The sequence below is a fragment of the Lycorma delicatula genome, chromosome 13 (assembly GCF_047948215.1).
Source record: "Lycorma delicatula isolate Av1 chromosome 13, ASM4794821v1, whole genome shotgun sequence".
NCBI lineage: Eukaryota > Metazoa > Arthropoda > Insecta > Hemiptera > Fulgoridae > Lycorma > Lycorma delicatula.
In genome coordinates this window covers 38,363,020-38,380,437 of record NC_134467.1, presented here as the reverse complement: position 1 = coordinate 38,380,437, position 17,418 = coordinate 38,363,020, and the positions used below count along the sequence as shown (strand labels likewise).

The following is a 17,418-nucleotide window of genomic DNA, read 5'->3' as shown; positions in this document are numbered from 1 at the left end:
TAACCAAACTTAACCTACGCTCGCTAACCCTGACTAATTAACACCGTAATTTTTCGAGTATTTATTTAATAAATTCCGTAATTATTGCAATTATTTATTATTTAAATAATCAAAACACTCCTGTTAATTAGTCAAGGTTAGCGAGCAAAGCAAGCGTAGGTTAAGTTTGGTTAAATTATATTTATAAAATAACCATTTATTAAAATTAATAAAGAGACTGTTTTGAATCAATGTTCAACTCTATATCGGCCCATTTTCCACCGAAATCCGATTGACTACTTTGTTTTTAAATAAAGCTGTAGCTGCGGTGGCATTAACACGTAAGTACCAAACTATAATTTATTGTAATTTTTTTAGGGCAACAGTAACTCAAAATCATAAGTGATGTGAAGTATATGGGGTTTCAGTAACTCCCCTTCTTAAAAATAAGTGGTTATAGCTGGTTAACCAATTTTTCTTACGGGTAAAAAACTATTTTGCATGGTTCTTAGCATTACCCAACATACACCATGAGGAGATGACTGTACATGACCAACAATCTGGCCATAACAAAGTTGAATCGGCAAGGAACATAATCCAGTAGTTATTGCTAAACGTAATTAAAATAGTTGACATTTTAAATTGTGAAACATTTCATAACATAAGTCCTATGTTCTTACCTGGTATAAGAACTATGTTCATGCAAAGTTTCAACTCAGTTGAACTGAGTAGGAAGCAACTTGAGTAGCTTTTGTGTTAAAAAGTAACAGAGTATATTTATTTAATTAATTTTTTTGTTAAACATATCACAGCAAATGTTTAAAATGTTCCAACTTTAGCATCGATGCAGATATCAACACTCAAGTCTTCATGTTCAGTGTAACTTTTTTTTTTTTTATAGTTGCTACATTACGTTAGAGATACGGTTTTTAATATTTTATTTTCATTCATTCACGGTGTGCAGGTGATTATTGAAAATTTTCAAATGAACCTATTGATACAAAAACTGATCGTGAGAGATCTGGGGTGTGGAGGCCATTAGTCTGTGAGAAATTATGTGGTCATTACAACAAGATTCATCAAACAACTTCGTTGTCAAATTGGCATGCAACATAAGCACCCTCTTCTTGGTGTAGTAACTAGCAGTTTCACTCTAAGTAAGGCTACAAAATTTATAATTTTTGAATAAATAATTTTTGAATAATATTCTGCAGTTAATATTTCTGTGAAAAAATTGGATCTAACCACTATATGCATTATGGAATTGCACAACACAAACTTTTTGAGAATGCAACTTTATAACCTTAAACATTCTGAACCAGCTTAATTAATTTAAACCTTTAAATGCCAGATTTGATTATATCTTAGTTGTAGAAAAGTTTAGTTTTAAAATTGTTAAATTTGACTATTGTAACCATTTTTATTCTTATTGTAATCCATTAATATAAAAAGCAGATTTCAACAAATTATTGTTTATAAATAACAGTTTGTTTAAAGATTTCAGTGTTTCTTTGTTATTATTCTAAAATAATCATTGTTAGCTTAGTGTTTGGACTGTATATGCTTTGTTTAACAAAACATTTGTAAGCTTTCAAGTAGCCAGTTTAACAGTTTTAATACTTAAGTGTAGATGAGCTTTGCAAGTAATATTTATTATTTTTTTTATCAAAGATTCAAATTAATGGAAAAAAAATTTTTGTCTATTAAATGGAACTTTTTGGATTAAAAAATATAGAAAAATCAAGAAACACTCATTTATGAGACAATAATTTCAAAATTATTAGTGCAAGTATGTACAAAGGGCACTAGAAAAGTTTTCCAGTATACAAATGGATCATCACAGTTTTTACTAGTAATTATACACTAATTAGACAGATCCCAACTTGCACTGTAGAGCATGTTGGTAATCTCCTATAGTCACTGCATTTTAACTGTATTGGTAAAACGAAGTAGTGATATCATGATAACAAATTGATCAATTACCAGATAATTTTACATGTGGGTTAAGTGATAATCAGTTTTTGAGTAAATGAACCTGTGATTTGAGAGGATTGTCCTCATTGTATAACAATATTTAAATGGTACGAGAGTTTGAAAAGAGGGAATTTTGACTTTGAGGATGCTTCATCAAGTCAGGTTGACTGTCTTTGTCTGTTTGTCTGTAACTGATGGGAACACAGCTGTTTGAAAAATCCAGATTACTAAAGAAGAAAATTGTGGTTGTGAACTCAGAAGTCAGTTATAGGGAAGTGGTATATGAAGGAATGCCAGCCTACAGTTATCAAAGAAACTATGCCCAATTCTAAGGATAGACATATGGTTTCTCACCATGATGATGCTCCGAAGTTCACTTCAAGTATTTCGCCAGCACTGGAATAAAATTGCTACAGCACCCTCCCTTCACAGTTCTGGCTTTGTTCCATGTGACTTTGCGCTGTTCCTCCAGGTGAAGAACAGACTGAAAGGGAAACGTTTTATGAGCGATGATGACCTCTAAGGGCTGCAGACAATAAGTATGCCCAAATCTCTGACAAAACATGGCAGTGTTTGAAGATTGGTTTCAAAGGATGAAAAAGAATATAATGTGCGGTGGAAAATATTTTGAAAAATTATAAAAAATAAAATCGTACTGCAAAATTTTCTTAGTGTCCTTTGTATTTATAACAGTTGGCATTGTAAGCAGAATTTCCAGTTCAAGGCTGTCAAGCAAAGGAATCATTTATTATTTCTTATAATACCCCTTCTTGGTTGAATCTAACCTAAATTATGTTTTTTATTAAAAGATTGTTAGGGGATGAATAATTATTGAGATGACTGGTAAATTCTAAAACTAAAATGTATAGAACTCATGATTTCTTTAATTTTGTCATTTAAAAATGTTTTTCCTTTAACCTTAATGATTTGATATTGAAGAAAAATTTTACCTAAATTTGGACATCAAATGGAAAAAGAACATGAGGATTCAACATTATAACAACAAAATTAGATTGTTTCGAGCAACAAGTGTTTTTGAGCATTTAGAATGAACTGATTACTGAAAAATACTGATGAATTAACAGCCAATAAATTGTAGAGAGAATGGTAGTTATTTAAATATTTGGTTAAAAATTAGCTTTAAAATAATAAAAATTTGTATCTTTAATTTAAAATTTAGAAATAAAATAATAACTAATTAAAATACAGTAAAAAAAAAAAAAATTAGCAAGTGTTCCTATAAAAGAAATGAACTACTTCTTTGATAAAGACCACCGCACCCTAAGCACACAAAGACTGTCAGGATGATGGGGGACAGAAAATCAAAACTTTTAAATGTAGAGGGTAGGGGGGGATTGTGACATCATTTCAAAGGAAACTGAAAAATAACAAAATCTGATGTAAAAACAAAGCTAAATCAATCTTTTTTCAGCTAGTTTCTCAAAAAAGACCCCCAAATGTACAAGTAGAGAAATGGCCGAGCCCTGATGCCCAGCGGAGCAGTAGATCTCTGTTGTTCCTGGTCCTGATTAACATGCTCGTTTGAGAATACCACATTAAAGGTTGTCGGAGTTTGTTGCGTTTTAATGTAAGCCACATAAAAGCACATCATTTGTTTCCTTCTATTACAAAGAGATGGCTCACCACTGTCCATCAGCGGACTTACCATAGGGCTTGAGTGAAAAACACCTTTGACAAGATGAATGAATGAATGATGGACTGCATCAAGCATTTTTAGTGTGGTGGCCCTTGTCGACAAATAAGCCATGCAGCCGTAGTCCAAATGCGAACAGACCAAAGCTTTGGTAGCTTGGCTACATGTATATATGCTTCCCAACGGGTGTTAGAACTCTCAGCAAGTCTAAAATTTTTTAGACTTTTATCTTCAGCTCCTTAAAATATGTTACCCATGTTAGGTGTTTGTATAAAACAACATACCTAGAAATCTAACCCGTATGCATGGTTCACTATGTAAATACAGTTGAGGTTCAACATGTTCTCTCAACCGAGAAAAGCAAATGCACCTGTTTTTTTGTATGTATGTATGCATGTATAATATACATAAATTTGCAAAAACAAAAAGAAAAAAAATTGGTTATATTTCATTTAAAAAACTCACAGTAATATTACAGTAATATTAATTTTAAATTCATTTTATAAAGTATATATAAAAACAAAAATAGTTAGCAAAACCTTTTTTTATTAATTAATACGTCAGCATCATCGTCGTTTGCAGAAATTAATGAATGTCCTCGTTTAATACAATTATTATTAACGGCAGCAAACTCCTTCATTGATAAATCATTATTTAGTTCAAAATTACAATCTATATCATCATTATCAAGTAAAATTAACGTCGATAAATTATTATCTTGAACTTTGATATTTTTAATGATATCAGAATTATTATTACTAGCACTTTTAATATTATTCAAATCAGAATTATTTACTGATATAAGAAAAGTTTTATTATCGTCAATAAATTGTGGATACGATAAATTTTTATCAGGATCAACAATATTAGAACCGCAATAATCATCTGAAATACAATTATAAAACTGTGTAGATGTACGCCACATAGATGGTAATTCATTAAAATCATTATCTTCCATAATTTTTCCATTATTTTTCGTATTATTACAATTACCAATAATCTTTTTTAATCGTTTATTATCGCTTTTAGTGTCATCATCATCATCATCGTCATCATCATCATCATCATCATTATCATCACCGTTATCATTATTAGCATTTAAATTACGATCACAAATTTTAGAACGTGCTCGAAAATGTCTCGGTTTATATGTCGTTAAATGTTTTTTATCTTTACAGCACTTCGGACAACGCCAACTATTTGGTAAATCATCGTTAATTTCACAACCGACAATTGTTTTTAATAGTGGTGATTCTAAAAAAAGGCAATACGGATGTGATATTTCGTAACAAATACTACATTCCATTAAATTACTGTCATGAATTATAGATTGATTCACCATTGTCGTCGTAACTAATAAATTATTGGTTTCACTGGTAACAAAAATTACATTACAATTGCATATAATACATTTTGAATTACTTGGTAATACTGGTTGTAAACACTGACGTTTCATACAAGATTGTTTTGCACTACCGTTACCGCCAAATTTAACCATACTTTTACAAAACATACATTCACCGCAATCAGTTTCACGACATGCTGAACATATTTTACAGCGTGTACGTCTTCGATGGTGATTCAAATTACTAGTTTTCACTTTTTTATTATTAGTATTATTATCATCATCATTTTTCAATAATTTCTTCTTTAATGGTTTTACGACTTTTATATCATTACTATTTGCTAAAAGGGTATTATTGCTATTAAGATTTGGTTCATCACTTTTACCGTACATATTTACTAATTTTTGTACATCTTTTATTAATTTTATAGGATCCGTTATTAAATCTGGCACATTTTTTTTATTAACCGGTAAACTATGAAGATATAATACGATTGATTTTAAACCGTCAATTAATATCTTTAAAAATGTATCATTAAGATTAATATTTTCACTTTTCTTCAATAACGAATTTGTTTTTTTTGTTGTGTTACATTTAAGATGACTTTTACCTAAAAATGTATTCGTATATTTTTCTAAAACGTACCATAACATTTCATTAAAAAATGGATAACGATATTGTTTCGGGACGTGTACTGTTTCTTCTAATTTTGCTATACGTAATTGTTGTTCAATATTATAACTATGTAAAAAATTACCACCGAATACTATTGAATCTTTCGGTGTATATACAGCATGTATCCAACCAGTAGGTATAAAAAAGGTATAACCAGATTTTAATATAATTCTTTCACATTCGTCGACTACATCGCCAAAAAATATATCGTTTTGTTTACCCGATAAAATCCATTTTTCATATAATTTAATGTTATTATTAGTCGGTGGTATTAACCAAAATATTTTTTCACCTTTTATTATATGATACCAAACCGATGTACCACCGAAATCGATATGAAAATCTGTATAACAACCTTTTACTGACATCAGACAATACTTTTGTACTTTGGGATACATCATATTTTCTATAATATTTGTAGCTTCATTTTGTTTTTGTTTTAAATATGTAGGCCATATCGTATCGACCCAATCGATTTTTCTTACTATACTTGGCTGTACAACATACTGATCCAACTTGGTATGACTAAATTCTAATGATATAACATTTAATAATTTTGTCTTTATTGAGTTTTCGTAATATTTTTGATAATTTTTCATAGTCATTGTAATACTTTGTTGTGTATTAACATCGATCACATCAATAATTCTATATGAACCAACACACAATCGTATATCATTAATACTGAAATTCTTATTTGGTACTATTAAACCTAATTCGTGATTACGATTTTTAAACAACAACGGCTTGTTAAAACCGTGTTCTTCCAGATAAGATACTGTAAACTCATTACCGTTGTTCATTTCAATGACATAATTATTCATTGAAAATTTATCTGTTTTTAATTTTTCCTGTATGCTGAATTTAAAACTGGTTAAATTATCTTCATTAATATTTTCATCGTAATTCATATAATTATTATTATTATAATTAATACTATTACTACTACTACTAATACTACTACTACTACTACTACTACAACTACTACCACTGCTACTATTACTATCCTTATTCATGAATTCATCATCATTGATGTAATTTAATTTTTTATCTTTCTTTATATTCCTTAATTTACGTTTTTTAATGTTTCTACCATTATTATGTCCTTTATTCATCTTGATTAACTGCAAACAAAAGAAAAACAGAATATTAAAAATATACTTTACAAAATAATATACCATCCTGACAGATCAAATTTTGCAACCAAATCATAATTTTTTAATCAAGAGAGGGCTTGATTTATTTATACATGTATACTTAATATGTTTTTAAGTTTTTTAGTTGTAAAATTAATGCGGTGGTTTATAAAGAGATATAGAATCAATAACTGACATGATGAAAATGAAAAGTATTTCCTTTTATAGACATTTGGTAAGAATGGCAGAAGACACATTGATTAGACAGATAATAGAAAAACTATAAAAACAGAAAACACAACTAATTTGGGATTAGGGAATTCAAAGAAAATATTATAGAATTGGATCCGAGATTAAGAGAAAACAGAGAAACTAGAAAAATTGAAGGGTAAGAATATAAAATTTCAAACAAAGATGAACAGATCAGGACCTAATAGGATAAAAAATCATCAGGAATCAAGAAAACTTAAAAATTGTGAACTTAATAAACAAATAAAAGAGCAGAATAACTACAATGGTCCAATGAAACCATAAATGCAAAAAAATAAATGATTCTGTAGAAACAAAAATGCTACTGAATAAATCCAGAATGAAAAACATCCGGAAAAAAAGTCAATCATAAAATGGAAAGCTATACCATGTATTTGAAAAAAAGAAAGATAATAATTTAAAAAAATAATTCTAAAACTTGACAAAGTTAGAGGAAATATATGGCAAAGATAAACATTGAAAAATAAAATATATAGTTTCAAGGAATAATCAAGAGCAAAAATTCTGATGTGGACACCACATGACTTTTCTGAAAAATACTTCTTTTTTTGTCTTCAGTCATTTGACTGGTTTGATGCAGCTCTCCAAGATTCCCTATCTAGTGCTAGTCGTTTCATTTTGGTATACTCCCTACAACCTACATCCCTAACAATTTGTTTTACATATTTTAAACGTTGCCTGCCTACACAATTTTTCCTTTCTACCTGTCCCTCCAATATTAAAGCGACTATTCCAGGATGACCTAGTATGTGACCTATAAGTCTGTCTCTTCTTTTAGTTATATTTTTCCAAATGCTTCTTTCTTCATCTATTTGCCGCAACACCTCCCTAGTATGTGACCTATAAGTCTGTCTCTTCTTTTAGTTATATTTTTCCAAATGCTTCTTTCTTCATCTATTTGCCGCAACACCTCTTAATTTGTCACTTTATCCACCCATCTGATTTTTAACATTCTCCTATAGCACCGCATTTCAAAAGCTTCTAATCTTTTCTTCTCAGATGCTCCGATCGTCCATCAAGAGTTTCACTTCCATATAAAGCGACACTCCAAACATACACTTTCAAAAATTTTTTCCTGATATTTAAATTAATTTTTGATGTAAACAAATTATATTTCTGACTGAAGGCTCGTTTCGCCTGTGCTATTTGGCATTTTATATCGCTCCTGCTTCGTCCATATTTAGTAATTCTACTTCCCAAATAACAAAATTCTTCTACCTCCATAATCTTTTCTCCTCCTATTTTCACATTCATTGGTCCATCTTTGTTATTTCTAATACATTTCATTACTTTTCTTTTGTACTTGTTTATTTTCATGCGATAGTTCTTGCGTAGGACTTCATCTATGCCGTTCATTGTCTCTTCTAAATCCTTTTTACTCTCGGCTAGAATTACTATATCATCAGCAAATTGTAGCATCTTTATCTTTTCACCTTGTACTGTTACTCCGAATCTAAACTGTTCTTTAACATCATTAACTGCTAGTTCCATGTAAAGATTAAAAAGTAACAGGGAAAGGGAACATCCTTGTCGGACTCCCTTTCTTATTACGGCTTCTTTCTTATGTTCTCCAATTATTACTTTTGCTGTTTGGTTCCTGTAAATGTTAACAACTGTTCTTCTATCTCTGTATTTGAACCCTATTTTTTTTAAATGCTGAACATTTTATTCCAGTCTACGTTATAGAATGCCTTTTCTAGGTCTATAAATGCCAAATATGTTGGTTTGTTTTTCTTTAATCTTCCTTCTACTATTAATCTGAGTGCTAAAATTGCTTCCCTTGTCCCTATAGTTTTCCTGAAACCAAATTGGTCCTCTCCTAACACTTTTTCCACTGTCCTCTCAATTCTTCTGCATAGAATTCTAGTTAAGATTTTTGATGCATGACTAGTTAAGCTAATTGTTCTGTATTCTTCACATTTATCTGCTTCTGCTTTCTTTGGTATCATGACTATAACACTTTAACTTGTTATTTAATTACTATTTATTGTAGACATTTTTTTACAAGCAGAGGTTAATAATTATTATTAAGTCAATATATTTAAATTAAAAAAAAAAGGTAAAAAAAAAGGGAGATGAAGTCTGATTTGAACCAATTTGCCCCTTTCCCTTGAAAGATCCAAATATTTCATTAATTAAACTTTTATTTGGCTAGAACTCTGGAACCAATGAAAATAACTATCACTTATGATATATCATTGAAAATCTCTCAATAACAGCGTATTACTACAGTTAAGAAGCCCAAAATCCAAATCTTTTGCATTTTGGACATTTTTTGACACTTTTGTCCAGTTAATTGCAATTAAAAGAAGTTGTGCACAACTAGATATTACAACAGTCCTAAATCCAAAAATTCAACATCCTATGGCTAATCGTTTTTGAGTTATTGTGTATTTTGAGTTAATACACAGGCACAGAAGTCATGCCGAAACTATTCAAAATGGTTTCAGGGATGGTCAAAATGGATATTTCCATTGAATTTTTAAAACCGAAACTTTCCCCGTTAACAATACTTCTTTTATTTCGTACAACGAAATAAAAATAAATGTAATTAAGGTTTGTTTTAATTACTTAAATACAAACATATGAAATAATATTAAATATATGAAGCTACTAAATAAAGATATCTTTGTAATTAAATAATAAAGAATTACTACTCCATTTCTTTTCTTTATAAGACATGTTACATAAACATTTATGATCTTGACACAAAATCCTAAATGAAAAAAAAATATAACAAATATTTTTGGCATTTCATTCACTTAAGATTTCATGATATTCTTCCTTGAACCATTACCAACAAATATAGAAAAAACACAAGGGAAACTTCAGGACACCAAAGTGTCCATATTATCATCAAATAAAAAAAAAAAAAAAAACACTAGGGTTATTTTCAGTAATTAACGACACGTAGGAAAAACAGTTGTTAGGGGGTTTATGATACTTTTCAGAACAGTAATTTGGTAATCCTGTGATGACTTCCAGTGTTTTAAAATTGTTTTGTTTATAACCTCAAAATCTCCATTTTATATTGGCACATCCTTGTTTATTTATTAGTTGAAAAGTAGGCAGTGATCTGTTTTTTCTTTTTTCTTTTTTAAGGTGGAAACCATTTAATTTTATTCTTGTATGACCAAAAAATATGGACAAAGTTGTAAGAATTGCAGAAATCTTTACAAGCAGAAACATAAATTTAAAGATGGTCAAACTATAGCGATTGACAAGTACCGTTTCTGGATTCCAGTTGAAGTTTCAATTCCAGCATTGGAACTTGCAAGAAGATCAGTTGAAAAATTACACTAAGTGTTGAGATACATAGTTCATAAAACTTTTATCAACAAGCTCTACTATTATAAAATAAGTTGAAAACGGTTTCAAAGAGAGCCAACAGATAACCGTAAGAAAACAAGATTTTGCAAGGGCAAGAACAATGGTTTCAGCATTGAAGCTTCTTTCTACAGTATTCTAACTTATGATGAGACATAGATTTACCATTCTGAACCGATCACAAAGACAAGGGCATGGAGTGAAAGCACACAAAAGTTCACCTGTAAGAAAAAATTCAGAACAAAATCATAATGACAACAATCTTTTGTCGATTTTTTAGATCAATAAACAGTGCGTATTTTACTGTGAAGAGCTTATTAACAAAGTAAAGGCAGTGTTGTTGAAAAACGTCCCAGATCTCAATCGCAAAGGCATCATATTCTGCTTCACAATAATATCTGGTTTCACACAACTGATCTAACTTGAGAAATAATCTACAAATTGCACCTGGAAGTACTACTTCACCCCCACCGTACCATCTTGATCTTAGCCCCAATGGATTTCCACTTGTTTAGTCTGTTCAATGAGACATTATTTGGTATGAAGTAATGACAATTTTGATATTAAAGAAAATGTGCTAAATTGGTTTAACATAAAGAAAAAAAATTCTTTACAGCAGGGATAAATAAATCGATTTGGAGATGCAACAAGTGTATAAATGTTGTTTGAGATTATGTTGAGTAGTGTAAAAATGTCACATTGATTACTTTAAACGCTTTTAGCTCTAGAACAATTTGTGTCTTTACATTACTGAATGACCCTCACATATACAGATACAATATAGTTTCTATTTCTTTTAAATCGGATTAAATAATATTTACAATACAAAAGTTTTATTTACAGTACAAAACTATATAACTTTGTTGTAATCACAAAGATATTCTATTGTATCTGTGGCATCAGTATCATCAACTAAATTAAGAGCAACGGAGGGAAGAATTGTAGGACACCTAATGCTGTTTTTTGCATGAAAATATTCTAATTTTTGAACAATTGTTTAAAAACTATTAACAAATAAACCATCAGATTATTAAAAGCCTTGTTCTAGTTCCAAGCCAAAATCACAGAGTTGGTTTTAAACATTAACAAGAGCTATGGTATCCATCTGTAAGAATTTAAATCAACTGTAAAGTCACAGATTTGTAAAACTAATAAAACATGTCCAAGGATACGTCGAAGTTAATGTTATAATTCTTCCCAAGGACTTATCAGAGCTAATTACAGTACTTTCTTTGGAGAAGCAACATTACTATTAATGAATCTCATCTTAAAACCATTATCATAATCATCTGCCTTTAGGCAGGTTCTTTGCACATGTCCATTTACTTACTTCCAGCTGAACTTTTATATTCTCTATATTCATTTCAATATTTTCTTAAAAGAAATCTATGTCCATAATTGAACAATACATAATCTTAAAAAATTTAATGTTAGTAAATTTGTGAGACAAAATTTTATATTATATTTATATATTTTTTTATTGTTTTCTATTCTGTTTTCATGAGGTGATCTACAAACATTGACCCTATTTATGTGTCTATGTATGTTGTTCATTGTATCTGTTGGTTTAATGTACAGCCACACTATCCAATGTAATATGTAGTGAATTCACTGTAGTTTAATTTGAATATAGTGAAAATAAAATTAATCAGTAATAAATTCTTAAAACACAAGCTTAATAAACATATAACCGAACAACATAAGTAAAATAATAAAAGTGAACATTTATTAATCTGTAAAATGGTCAAGTGTGGATTTCGAGGTGGATTACAAAATTAATTACACGATACAAGTCTTGCAGTGCTAAAATTTCAAACTCGTGACAAGATTATTTATGCACAGATATTAAATAACTCAGAACTATAAATACAATACAAGAATACAGCAGGTAAAAGTGAAAATGAAATTAATCCTAGACAAAATCGAAAGAAAAATAATTATAATAAAAATATGAAATTTTCAGAGTCATTGATTCCACCCAGAATCACAGGTCAATTAGTTAAAAAAAATCTCTACATCTTCAACTGACAACAACCAATTGTAAATTAATAGTGAAAACCTTTTAGAATCTTTCATGATTTTAAATTCCCTTGCTAAGCAATTACATGGTTTTGGATCGAAGTCTGAATAAAAACAATTAAATAACTCAATTCTTGGCCTAAAAGAAACTACCCTATCCATTCGTTGCAAAGGCCTTGTAACTAAATTACCAAAGATCCTATATTATTTACAGCCTTTTTTTTTTTTTTTTTTTACTTTTAAGACCATAATGGATCACTTTAGTTCATTTTTTTGGCAAGTTCTTTGTTTTCTTGTTTTTCAGCTTTTCTTTTTTGCCAGTAATTTCTAAGGGTTTCAGATCTTCTTCCTCTTTCCTGTTCAGAGTACACCCGGCTTATTGTTTTCTTGGGTTTTGATAGGAATCTTGTTTCTTTATTATTTAATTTCTCTTAGTTTCCGGTTTTCGTTTTTAGGTTTTTACGGGTTATGTCTAATTCCTCCATGTCTTTCTGTACTTCGTATAACCTGTTCGGTCTTCTTTTCTTGTTCCAGAAAAGTTTGATTATCCGTCTGATAAGTCTGGTCTTTTCCGTTCTGAAAATATGTCCTAGAAAGGAAATTCTCTTCTTTCTAAATTTATTAGTTTATTAGTTATCGGGATGATAGTTTTGTAAATCTCTTCGTTTGGAATAATTCTCCAAATCCCATCTTTACTAATGTTTTTTCCTGATGCATTGTCGTAGAATCTGTCTTTCAATCTTTTCCAGTTTTTCGGTAAATGTTGTCTGGTACGGTCCAAATATGGTTTCGCATCTGTAAAGTATTTCTGGTTGGATAACTGAGCTATAATGTCTTATTTTTGTGTTTATGGAATATTTACAGCCTTTATAATATGTCATTAGTATTCTATAGAAATAAATATAATGCAGTGGTAAGACCTCCGAATAATGGGAAGGATTCATTTCGTCTACTTTTACCACTACAAACTACATGCTTCTGAGCAATATAGACAGATCTAAAAATATTGCAATAGGCGGCCCACCCCAACATATCAACCCCATACTTTAACCTTGACAATACAAAAGCATAATATTGCGATTTCAGAACTCTGACTGGGTAATATTTCTTTTAAATAATAGAATCTATTTGTACAAACACATAATTGCTTTTTGAGATTAATAATAAGGACATTCCACGATAGTCTATTGTTCAAAGTAAGCCAAGTGTTTCACAAATGTAGCCTGTGAATTGTCCTCACATGAACAACCAATATTCACATTACATCTCAAAAAAATATGCCTGTCCGCATTAAGTCAGTATATATTTTGTTTTACATTATTATATGATCTTACGTATTTGTTTTGAAAGTTAACCTTTCCTAAAAATCCAGACAAATTTATATGCTGTAAAATTACAAATTTACAAATCACAGCAACCCAGAAATATATAAACTTAAGTCCAGTGATTGCATTACACACTACAACATTTGACAGATCAAATGCACATTTACTCATAGATACAAAGAACACATAATGGGATTATGTGTTTGATAGAAACACAAACAGAATCAAATTTTACAAATAGCAACAAGCAAAGACATTAAATACGTAAAATTTAAAATGGAAGATATCAAATGAAAAATATGAAATTTGTGTACTTCATCCGTTGAATAATATTATAACTATTTTTAAGGTTGCCTTGGGGAAAAATAATTTTATTATTATGAAAAAAAATTCTTTATTATTTTAAAGTATTAACAAATTTTGTCGTGCAATTCTACGAAGATATATTAAATTCTTAATGTAAACAATACAACATATTACTTTAACTAAAAAATACAAAAATAGAACATAGATGACAGTTATTGTAAGATGAATTGTAAATCAATAAAAAAAATAACTCTTGATATATAAAACAAGTTAAAATATAAACAGCTGTACAAGACATGATGTTTAAATTCCCACATGAATGAATTTACTTTAGGAATTTTTTATCAATAAAAAAAGAAGAAAATTATGGATATGACCTTATTTTATTATTCAGTCAATTTTATGTTGACACACATATTCAGATTATTTGTACTGGCTACATTTAATTTAATTTAATCAAAATTGGCCCTTATTAGTTATTAAGTATATTTAATTATTAAAAACCATTGTTTTGGGACAATATAATTATATATAAAATAATACAAATTTTCTAAAAATGATTTACTTTAATAACATTTATAAAAAAATAATTACATTGTACAGTTTACTTGGTAAACAACTATGCATTTCCTATCCTTTAAGTTTTCATTGATAAATTCATCTTACAAATATACTACTTTGCATCATATTTTACAAACACTACCAATAGAATCTCCTGACAGATCATAGCCAGACCATTAAATAATTTTCTCAACAAAATTTTATCTCCTTTCAGTTACATCTTCGCAATAGAAACATTTCAAAACACTGTCATCCAGCCGTATCTGTCTTGTTACAGTTTCTTTTTGTGGAATCTCAGTTAAACAGTTATTTTTTGATATTATACTGATAACCAGATTATTCTACAGAAAGAACAAAGAAATTACTTTTTCTCTCTTAACCAACTTCTGGTTAACCGACCTTTTTGGTAACGAGATAATGAAATACTTTACATGATTTGCTTACTAATAATTACAAGCTAGAAAGTGGATCAGTACTATACGACTCTGCGAAATAAGGGCAAACTTGACCCCTTGCACAACACCTGCATTTGCATGTCAATAGGGGTGTTCGCCACTTCCTTTATAACAAGCTTACTGGTGGAATCCGATGAACTCCCATTGCGTTACAAGAGGAAATACTAAACTATCAAACACACGATCAACTGCTCACGGCAAATGACCAGACATACTCACACTTCAGTCCTTGAAGGAAGGAACAACCTTACCACAGTCTTTCAGGCTTAGGCTGCTTTGCTATCTCCAAGAACTACATCTGTCTGCCCCGAAGATCCTTGGAAAGAGAATAGGATGCGGCGCATCTCCAGAGATTGTATACTTACAATCTGGAAGTGATAAATGGGACCCAGGTTTCCATTCGGTTAGAGACCAATTTAACAACATGGCTGAGAAGTACAATGGGTACACTCTCATTTACACAGACGGCTCTGTCTCGGCTGACAGATGTGGCTGATCTGTTGTTCCTGACACCGAGATATTATAATAAGCTTAATGCCTGTTCTTCTATGTTCTTTTGCGAGGCCTATGCAATTTACTCTGCCTTGGAAGTTATCGAAACCTGTAGTGATGATATCTTCATAGTAATTACCGACTCTAGGAGTGTACCTGAGAGCTTGAACTGCAGACGTTCTGAACCCATCGTCAAGATTATTCACAATATCCTGGATCAATAAGAATGTAGTACTGGTATGGGTCCCTGGCCATTGTGGCATCCTTGGAAATGAACGGGCCGGTGAGGCTGCCAAGAGAGCTGCAATGAATGGCATCCGAGTACAATTAATATGTGAGAGAGACTTCATGAGATCAGTCTGTGTAAAATTGCAGGCTCAGTGGAATAGGTTCTGGCTTTGAGTCCTCCCACGGCATTACATAACATCTGGGAGAATTTGCTACAGAAATCTCTTTCCCTGAGCAATAGAAGAAACAAAGTCATCTTAACTTGGCCAAGGATTGGACACACCAGTCTTACCCATGCTCATCTATGATGAGCATGGCTCTCCTCAGAAGATCTGTGAGGCTTGCAAGGTCAAATGTTCTGTCCACTATCTGCTCTTTGATTGCCCAAACTTTGGAACCATTCGACAAAACTTAGACCTGGGTTCAGATATAAAATTTCTACTAAACCAGAAAGAAGATAAAAACGTCTGTTGTGGTTCCTCTCCTATAGTGGAATGAAGAATACAATTTAGCGGTTTTTGTTGTTACTTGTCTATGTTTATTCTTTCTTTTTCCTGTTTCTTCATTGTTTATTTTAGTTGTTTTATGTAACATTAGATGATAGTGTTACTTTAGTCGATTATGACTGTAATTGTTGATGCGACTATAAATAAAGGCATTACAAAAAAATATAATTACATTGTACTGTTTACTTGGTAAACAACTGTGTATTTCATATCCTTTGTTTTCATTGATACATTCATCTTAAAAATATACTACTTTGCATCATATTTTACAAACACTACCAATAAAATCATAGCCAGACCATTATATAATTTTCTCAACAAAATTTTATCTCCTTTCAGTTTACATCATCACAATAGAAACATTTCAAAACACTGTCATCCAGTCGTATCTGTCTTGTTACAGTTTCGTTTTGTGGAATCTCAGTCGGTCAACCATTTTGATGCTGTACTCCCATTTTTTTGACATGAGAAAGCTTTTAGCTTTAAATTCACATAGTAGCTACATTATAAGTGTCTATTTTACATACTTTTTGTTCAAACATCGAATACAGGAGGCTATGGCAGGATCAATATTATTGAGCAGGAGGTGTTGAATAGAATAGGAAGGTCTAAAAATGGTAAACGAGTACGCCCTGATGAAATTCCATTGTTATTATTACTGTTCAATGTAATATATGACAGTGAAATTCCTAATGATTGGCTAAAGCCAACTATTATAGCAATGCCAAAGACAATTAGGGGTGTCAAGAAATCCTCACATTTTCATATGATGAGTTTAATCAGTCATGTACTTAAAAAGTATTCTTGCGCATCATTTATAAAAGAGTACGTCAAAGGTTGGACAGTTGGAGAAACACAGTTGGGAATAAGGGAAGCTCTATTTAGCCTACAGGTCTTTGTACAAAAATGTAGACAGCATTCTTACTATTCAGTGACATTGAGAAAGCAATCTACAAGGTTTAGGCATTATCAGGTGTTTCAGATTCTACAATCCTCAGGAACTGATAAAAAGATAAATCTATTATAGCTAATCTCTCCATGCATAAAAAGGCTTGTGTTTGAGTCAATGATGGTATAACTGAAGATATGGATATAAGAACTTAGGTAAGGGGGGATTGTATTTGGTTTCTATTAATTTTTAATATCTATTCTATTGAGAATAGAT

At 30.5% G+C, this 17,418-nt stretch overlaps 1 protein-coding gene across 2 annotated transcripts in view; it reads right to left on the bottom strand.

Annotated features, from left to right (window-relative positions):
• Positions 1–4,090: 4,090 nt before the first annotated feature.
• Positions 4,091–17,418, bottom strand: part of LOC142333899 (jmjC domain-containing histone demethylation protein 1-like) — a 102,858-nt gene continuing 89,530 nt past the window's right edge. For both annotated transcript variants that reach the window (XM_075381491.1, XM_075381492.1), the window contains exon 4: positions 4,091–6,752. In XM_075381491.1, the coding sequence (XP_075237606.1) occupies positions 4,137–6,743 (2,607 nt within the window). In that variant the 5' untranslated portion in view covers positions 6,744–6,752 and the 3' untranslated portion in view covers positions 4,091–4,136. The remainder of the gene's footprint in view (positions 6,753–17,418) is intronic.